Here is a 9,297-nt window from a genome sequence, read left to right on the forward strand (position 1 = left end):
TCAGGTCTGGTTTCACAAAGGAAAGTAACCATTGTGTTCCCTGACTGACGTTTTGGGTATTGTATGAAGTTGCTAATAAATACTTGTGATTGGTGTATTGTGGTTTTCCATATCATTCCTCACCCTCTTAGTGGTAGAAATTGTCCCCTGAAATTATTTGATCAGTTTCTTTGTAGTGTACTTGAAATGCAACTTTGAAAAAGGGATCACAACTTGTATCATGTCTGCGCACTGTCCAGAGAAGCCAGAAGCCTCAGAGGGCTGTTGGGTGCAATAACAAATGCTGGTCATTTTGGAAGTAATGCTTGCAGGCTCTTGTTCAGCTTCACTTAAATGCTGATTAAAATGTTTTTACCAATGTCCACATATATACACTTGAATCTGGGCATGAATGCTCTTGGGGTGAATAGGTATGTTGCACTTCAATCAGAGCTGTGTAAACTGATTGATGCCATACTGAAGAAGTGCATGTTGGTTAGAAATTTTGTCTGACTTGACACAGCGCCACCACACGTCCCACCACGAGTTCAGCCGCTGCAGTTTCTTCAAAGAAGCTCCACGAGCTCTGAATGACTACACTGCTTATTCGCAATTGGCCAGACTGACGTGACAACAGTGACACGTGCTTCAGGGGCTGTGTTTACAATTGCACTTCACATACATTACTACTACTGTATCATTATGGCAGAAATAATAGTATGCTATTACCAATGTGTTTATTCTGACACATTCTATTCCACTAAACTTTCACAAATCATGTTTTTATAACAGTATCTCATGTTTATTACGGTTACGTTTAATCAAACATGAAAAATGATTAAATACTGATTTCTTTTATTAAAATAATGTTTGCTTTTATTTGGACTTCTTATACACACTGCAGGCACTGTGTTAAGCAGCAAATAACCCTTCCAAATAAAGATTTTATATAAAATCTGAATTCCACTTCGTCTGAAAACATTGCGTGATCTTCTGTGATTGATGTAGTTTCAGCAGACTATGGGAAGCTTAACGGCTTGAAGGTCTCTTTTCAACCCCTCCCTAGACAGCAACCAAAAAATCTTGCAGATTGGTAAATCAAGGTGCAATTAAAGTCAAACAAACATAAAACCTGTAAATTGCAGACTTGAACCATACTTAATACATACATAATTTTATGGGGTGTTTTGCCATTAAGAACAGAAGCACAACTGATGTCCTTTTATGCATTGTGGTAATGGCAACATCTTCGCATTTACGCTGGAGTCTATTCCAAATGACCTCCACTTATCTTTTTTTTATTTAACCTGGCACATTTTAATAACTTATAAATGGATTAACCATTAACTGTGAGTCATGAGATATTTGTACTGTGTGAAAGACATAGTAAACAAGTTTTGGTTATGCTTTGTCATTAAAACATCCTAAAACTTTAAGTCAACTATTTAAAGCTTGACCTGTTTTCATAAGAGCTGTGGTTTATGTTGGCCCAATTGTGGCAAGGAAAGTGATTTAAAGAAACTGCTTGCCCAAATTGTCGTTTAAAAAAAAAAGTTTTCGCTCTGGAGAACCATTTACATAGCAGAATGTTTAAGCTTCTCTCAGTCGTAGAATGAAACTGAATAGGATATGAATCTCTCAAGCTAAGTACCATAAAAGTAGTTCATACAAGTCATGTACTATATTAAAGTCTTCTAAAACCATGAACCTTTGTCAAAACTCCAAGCAGAGCATGCTCAAATTTAAATAATTATTCATCGAATGTCCTGACTTCTGCCCATTCAAATCTATTGTGTTAATGATCAAGTCAAGAACTTCATTTACAGCTGGAGGCACAGGACACTCAGCCAAAAAAAGGAGAACACAAGCTTTATTTGGTCTTAAGTGTATTATCATGTTAGGTTTGGATGTACATAAGCGTGTGTTAAATTTTAGACCAACGGGAAGTCAAACTTTTCAATGAAGAATGAATAATAATAAAAATGTAATCTGTTCTTTATACAAAGCTATTGCATTGTTTTAGAAGACTTGGAATATAGTGCATGAGTTGTATGAACTCGCCTTATGGTACTTAATTGTCATTTTTGGAGCGTTAAAGACACAGTTTAAATTCTGTTCCATTTTATGGAAGCGAGCATGTTGGACATTCTGACAAATAACTTATTTTGTTTTCCATAGAATTAGAAAAATGGTGTAGATTTCAAATGATAGAAGAATAAATCAATTATAATAAAATTTTACCTTTTGGGTGTGCTGGCCCTTTAAATGAACATGTCTGATGAATCATTAAGCTTGTCAAAAGTGGGTGGAGCCACTTTAATTTCCTGCACTTCAAAAAGGCACAGCAGAAGAACATCAGATATGCTGAGAATTTCAGAGTTTCATAGCAATGGGGTTGGTGGATTTCAGTGGAGTGAGCTTTCTGCTGCTTATTGCAGTTGGTTTGTCTATGGAGCAGTGGTCAGGATTTCAAAAAGTCCGTGATCCATTACGATTCCAGCAGCAACAGCCACCGGTTTTAGCTGCTCAAGTTGTTCGAGATCCACAGGCGTCAGCTTATCTTAGGCCTCCAAAAACCGCATTGAGTCCTGCTGGTGTAGATCCAAGGAAGGTTTTTCAAGAGCCTGGGAATACTCAGTCCAAGCAGCTAATGCAAGGTCCAGTGGTGCCGTTAAACTGGCGCTATCCTGTAATGCCAGAAGAACCCCAACAGCCAAATGTGCCATTTCAGTTGAAGCTACCTGACACTGCCCGGAGTGTTGCAGCACAATGTGGGGAGAACTTTGTGCATGTGGAGATTAAGAAGGACTTATTTGGGACTGGCAAGCTGGTTAATCCTTCATTTCTCAGTCTAGGAGGGTGTGGAGCTGTAGGTGAAGATCCAGATGCTCAAGTGTTCATCTTTCAGAATGAACTCCAGGCATGTCGCAGCTCTCTAATGGTGAGTGACTGCGTGTAGGTCCATTACATTAATAGAGGGTTGAGTCTTTGCACTGACACATTCTTGACTTTATTACTTTCAGATGACGGACAATGAGCTTGTGTACACCTTTACCCTCCTCTACACCCCTGAGGCTTTAACTGGAACTCCCATTATAAGGGCTGATGCAGCTGCTGTTGGAATTGAATGTCACTATTCAAGGTAGGGTTTTTTTTTTTTGTTGTTAAAGCACTTCTGCTTAAAGTTGTTACTCAATCCCTGTTTTACACCTCTTAGGTTTCAAAATGTGAGCAGTAATGTCTTGATGCCAAATTGGGTTCCTTTTGCCGCTACTAGAGTTTCAGAGGATTTTCTGGTCTTCACCCTGAAGCTGATGACTGGTAATAAGTGTCTTGTGATCTTTAGAACCGGATCTGAAATGATGTCACCAATGTAGCTTTTTTTATTGCAGATGACTGGATGTTTGAGCGGCCATCCAATCAGTATTTCCTGGGAGAGTTCATGAACATTGAAGCCTCAGTGAAGCAGTACAACCATGTTCCTTTGCGTGTATTTGTGGATGGCTGTGTGGCTACTGCGGTTGCTGACGTAAACTCCGTTCCAAGATATTCCTTTATTGAGAACCATGGGTGAGTAAGGATTTTCTTAAACTCCCATGTGCAGACATTGCCTAACTAGGTGGTTCTTTCTTCAGCTGCCTGATTGATGCAAAGCTTACAGGCTCTCCTTCCAGTTTCATTCACCGGGTTCAGGGCGAAAAGCTGCAGTTTCAGTTGGAAGCTTTCAGATTCCAGCAAGCTTCTAGTGGCACGGTACGTAATGGGGGCTGTAATTCTGCAAGTGAGCAGAATGACATTGTTCCTGTAGTTCCAAAATATGGGCTGCATGTGCATCTTTGCAGACTGCTTCAGCATCAAATATATTTGTCAATAGCCGGTCACATGCGTATGAACTGAGTTGTCCATCTTAAACCGTGTTTGCGTTAGTTCTCTCTAAGTCCCTGTACAGTTGCACAGGGATTTGAACTGCAAAAAGATGAAACAGAAATATTGTTCTATTTTTATGCACGTGAGTGCTGTGCAGTCTGCGCACGTTTATTGAAGCTGTTTTTGCTTCTGTGTGGTCTACCAGTCAAAAATCGAATTGAGTCGCTTACTACATTAGTTGACTGTCTTTGACGACTTGGTTTTTTTTGGAAAGTGGCTTTTTTTGTGAAATTGAAAACCAAATAATGATGCATGTTGCACCTGTAATTTATTGGCTATATAATATGTAAGAATTCTTACTGCAAATTTACTATAAAAATTAGGAGCTGAGTCTTTGAGGTAAATGGTATCCAGTTTCATGGGCCTGAGCTCTTCTATTGTTGAAATGGCCCTGGGGTTGGGGAGTAATGGAATACATGTAAGGGATTACTTATTTTAAAATACTAAATAAGTAACTGTTCCACTACAGTTACAAATTAAATCATTGGTAATTGGTTTCATTCCAAAAGTGTTTTGATTACTGAAGAGATTACATTGCATTTTATTGGCTTTGTTTAATTTAATATTTGGTCCTTTTTCAGTAAAAAAAAACATATAAATGATGTTATCCAAAGTGCATTTGAGCAGACAGATGTACATTTGTAGCAGAAGCAATGGAAGGAATTCTTTGAAGTTGTCAGCTTTACGCTAGGCTAAAATACTATTTCTAGCCATTTTACATGCACTTGTTGCTGAAGTAATCCAAAGTATTTAGAATACGTTACTGACCTTGAGTAATCTAACGGATTACTGTAAAAATGACATTTTTACAGCATTAATTAACCCTCCCAACCCTGGTCTAGTAACTTGCCTCCTGTTTGATTTTGTCTCTTGTAGATCTATATCACATGTGCTTTAAAAGCTGTCATGGCTTCAACCTCCGCGAGTCCAGAAAGCAAGGCTTGCTCCTTCAACAATGGGTATGTCTTAACCAAATGTTTTAGACAATTTAACTTCAGATTGGTTAACCGTTTTCATCCCTCTCAACAGATGGACTTCTGCGGATGATGATAACCAGGTGTGCATGTGCTGTGACTCCTCATGTGGCTACAGCAGGAAAGGGAGGGACATATCTGGTTTGGGTAATTTGTTTAAACCTTTGTTCCATATTATTGAAGGGTCCTAAATATCCTCTTCTGAGGTTTTACTTTTTTTCCTCAGGCATTGTCTCCGAAGGTAAAGCAACCATTGGTCCCATTTTGATCTCTAGCTGATGTTGTGGGCTGCAAGCATTGGCAATAAAAAAATGTATGAGTGACTTGCATGTGCTTTATTTTAAACAATGTGTATAGGCTTCAAATATTGTGGCAGGAGACCCCATTTGGCCATGTTCTTAATGTGGAAATGCTGAGAAATTGCAAATAAAGTACATTCTAAATGTTCAGTGAAAGTCTTGTTAAAGGTTATTAATGTATGTTCCAGTTTCCACAATACATTTATACAAAAGGTGTGACTAGGGTGTGCAAAACTACTCCACCCAGTAACCTTTTGGGGTGTGTCCAATTATTTCTCCAGATTGCCATTTATCATGTATTACTATGAGGATTGTTTTATACAATAGCAATATTTCTGTCTTTCACCTGGAGCTTATATTCTGATGCAGCAACATGCAATGTAAGCAACATACTGTAACGAAAAAACACAAGGCACGATGGGCTCCTCAGAACATTAGAGCTGGGGAAAAAACATTTATCAAGCATTGAAAGATTGCATTGTGCAGAAAAATCTGGAATCCTGAAACTTTGTAAAAGTCACCTCCTTTGCAGCCTGAATTTTGACTTCCTGTAGGTCTAAAAGGTAACCTACGCTTGTATACATCCAAACTTAACATGATAACCTTACATTTATGCATTTGGCAGACGCTTTTATCCAAAGCGACTTACAGTGCACTTATTACAGGGACAATCCCCCGGACCAACCTGGAGTTAAGTGCCTTGCTCAAGGGCCCAACAGTGGCATCTTGGTGGTGCTGGGGCTTCATATCAATATGAAGACATTAGACATCCTGACGTGCATTTGAGGATATGGTTTACTGTTTTGAAAGCATGAGCCTTGTATCTGAAAATTGTTGTTTCGAGGATAAATGTTTAAATGTTTTACTATTGTTAAGGACAATAATTTTTCTGATTGCCATGTTAATTGTTTTGAAAATGTTGACCTAGTTTTGCTAAAGACAAATCTTCGTCCATTTCTTCAATTCAACCATTTTCTTGGCTTCCTTGACTTGAACTAATTCCAGATAATGTCTTTTGATAACATAAACATGAAATAATACCATTAAACACTGCACTGAAGCAGAAATTCCTCTTTTTGAATCGTGGAAAATGGCTAGTGGGGCTGATTTTGTGTGCATTCATGAAGCAAGATCAGGTGGTGTGTTGGTATTAAGGTAATAGTGGACCATGAACTGTAAGCTCCTTTGAGACATCAGGGTGAGATCAGATTAAAGGTGCACTCTTGGACTTTGACACCTAGCAGCTTGCATGTGGCATTTAAAATCAGTAGTTTTCAGTTGCAGATGCCATTGTAGACATGTAGTATTCACAGTTAGCCATGATTATTCTAATCCCTGAGTGAAAGTGTCAAATAGCAGGACGGTTACTGAGTTTGAGTAGCATTAGGCTTGTGTTATTTTAACATGGCGGCACCCATGTGCTGACCCTCTACATATAGTACAACAGCTTTTATAAGATTACTGATTTGACTGAAGTCTTCATTTTAATGTGAGTGGTGTTTGGGGTAACTGTTGGGTCCTCAATATTCATATTGGGGAATAAAACCTCAGACTTGGGTTTGCAATATATTGAGTTTACTGGTTGCTCTCTGCAGTTCCAATTAGCATCACAAGGCAATGAGATCTAGTAGTTCAGAAATGCAGAAGAGAAAGACAAAAAGGAAAGTTAAACAGTAACCATTCACAAGCAATTATTGTCATATGCAAATTAAATTAGAGGTGTCACAGTATAACACTTTCTAAGATGCTGTTAGATCAATTACTTCAAGCATCCTAACACTTTACAAATATGGTCTGTTTCCACCTTTGTGCAAACTATAATTAGTTAGTCAATTAATTAACATTAATCAAGTTCCCATTATTGGTTTTTACTCTCTTTTTAACCTGGGATCAGATATTGAAATCCCCTTCCACCTACTGAGGGTGAGGTAGCTTTTTCATGCAGGAATACCTTGGTAGCATCCTGATCTCTTTTTCCAATTTTATAAGCTGCCTGGGAAAGAGATGGATTGCATATTTTCATCTGTAGAATCTGTCCCATCTGTCCATCCATGTCATGAGAGGACATTTCAAATCTTTGTAAGCTTAGGTGGCAGACAGCACCTAAGAATGCTTCAGGATGTTTGGTTCCATTTTTAAGACTTTGCGGTAAATTGTTCTTCCACCACAGACCATGAACAACCTAGTCCGATAGATTGAATAATACTGACTTTTATGTGCCGCTTTTTAAATTCTGCTGCAGTTTCCTGGTGAAATGAACACTAGAGGTGCTACAACAACTGTACGTTCACTTTCATACAAATCACAGGTACTATGGCTGTTTATGACTTTATAAACACTTGTTTTTTTCTCTATTACTCACACCCTGCCCAGCCAAGGATGCTCAAAATGAAAGTGAAGCTAAAGTGCCAAATAAAGGACATGAAATTATGCAGCTGCTTCAGAAAATCAGAGGCGGTTCTAGACCAATTTGACTGGGGGGACTAGGGTAGTGCTGCGTGTTTTTGGAGGAGGGCAACTGTATTATACCTTAAATGTCCCCTGCACATGTATAAAACATAATTTGCTGTTTTAATATTTGCAGACATGCAATTATTTAAAGACAACCAAAGATTCTCCAAATGTAAGAAACATTTTAAAATTTTAAATATCTAAACAAACAGGCTCATGACAAATGTTTCAAAAAGTCATTACATCCTAACATTCTGGTTTTACCCACAACTTTTAGCCATGTTGCCATGCTGTTCTTTAGAATGACTAATGCCTTAAAATGATAGAATGATAGCCTACATCACGAATTTAGGTTAGAATTTAATCAGCACCGTTTATGCATGTACTACAAGTCTTGTAAATGGTCACCATTTCCTTTAAAAATGTGCTTAAAAATCTCAAAAGCATCCTAAATTCACTAGTTCATTTTAAAAGGTCCAATGTAACAAGTGAATTTTTAAATGTATATATCTCAATTACTATGAGTTTAAAAGGTTGCGTGCATCGTAATTATAAGTGACCAATAACATGGCTTTAATAAGTTTTTGTTTTTTTATCATTATCATGTCAGTGTCTGCGTATTCATTATTGTGCATGCCTATTAGAGAATGCTGTTGCTAATCTTAAGCTCAATTCTCTGTTATTGAGCACACCTGTGCCTCTCCCTTGTGATTGGTGTGCATTAAGCATTTGATTGATTAATGGTGTTCATAAAGATGACGTTGTGTTTGTTATTTTCTCTGGTGTCAGGGCTGACTGGCTCTACTGATCAGAGGTTAAACCAGATTGACTGAATAGGGAAGACTTAGGACGGTGAAGTAAAGGTATAGTGAATATAGTTAAATTTGGGTATTGTGGGGAATTTGGAGTGGGATTATTGACCGACGGCCTGTATAGGTCCGGAATGATAATATCACAAACTTCCTTGCAAACCTAGGGGAAAATGGCAGGGAAAGAGACAGATAGTGTGAGTAATAGCATGGTTTGTAGTGAGGAAGATGAGAGGAGGGTAAGTGAATGGGAAAGCGTGGGGAAGGGAAAAAGGAGAAAAAAAAACAAAACAAAAGAGGCACCTACCATAGGAGAATCTGAAAGTGAAGGAAGTCAAGATGTGGAAAAAAGAAGGAAGGACGGACTAAATATAGTCCTGAATATAGGAGACGGAGGAATTAAGAAATTAGACCCGATCAAATTAACAAAAATCATCAGAGGACAGATAGGGAAAGTGAAATACGCAAGGATTCTAGGAGATGGAAATTTACTAATTGGATTTAATAATGAAGATCAAATTGGGAAGGGTATAAAGATGACAAATGTTGGAAAAGTTAAGGTCCAAAAGGTCATAAAAGTTGGGAAAAAGAGGTTTTGTGGTTGCAAAGTGGTGATATATTGGGTTCCCATAAATGTTAATAGTAGAGAAATAATGGCAAACCTGAGAATGAGAAATGGCACAGTAACAAGTGTAAAAATAATAACAAAAGGAATAGAGAAAAAGGAGACAGAGTCTGTATTGATTGAATTTGAGGGAAAATAAATACCTAAGGAGGTATATTTAGAATGTTTAAGGTATAACGTAAGAGAGTATGTAGTGAAACCAATGAGATGTTATAACTGCCAAGAGTTTGGAC

General features: G+C 37.9%; 1 protein-coding gene across 1 annotated transcript; it reads left to right on the forward strand.

Annotated features, from left to right (window-relative positions):
• Window positions 1–2,368: 2,368 nt before the first annotated feature.
• Window positions 2,369–8,463, forward strand: LOC127621724 (zona pellucida sperm-binding protein 3-like). The gene is made up of 8 exons (XM_052095440.1): window positions 2,369–2,920; window positions 3,003–3,121; window positions 3,197–3,300; window positions 3,372–3,549; window positions 3,615–3,732; window positions 4,783–4,865; window positions 4,936–5,027; window positions 8,420–8,463. Exons 1-8 carry the CDS (start codon window positions 2,369–2,371, stop codon window positions 8,461–8,463), a joined length of 1,290 nt encoding a protein of 429 aa, XP_051951400.1.
• Window positions 8,464–9,297: the final 834 nt, after the last annotated feature.

This window comes from Xyrauchen texanus, chromosome 28 (assembly GCF_025860055.1).
Source record: "Xyrauchen texanus isolate HMW12.3.18 chromosome 28, RBS_HiC_50CHRs, whole genome shotgun sequence".
NCBI classification, from domain to species: domain Eukaryota; kingdom Metazoa; phylum Chordata; class Actinopteri; order Cypriniformes; family Catostomidae; genus Xyrauchen; species Xyrauchen texanus.

Bases quoted from the DNA above. Each gene is read 5' to 3' on its own strand.
- LOC127621724 (XM_052095440.1), top strand. From the start codon at position 2,369: ATGGGGTTGGTGGATTTCAGTGGAGTGAGCTTTCTGCTGCTTATTGCA. The intron at 3,301-3,371 runs GTAATAAGTGTC...TTTTTATTGCAG, and splicing joins CACCCTGAAGCTGATGACTG to ATGACTGGATGTTTGAGCGG. The intron at 4,866-4,935 runs GTATGTCTTAAC...CCCTCTCAACAG, and splicing joins GCTTGCTCCTTCAACAATGG to ATGGACTTCTGCGGATGATG.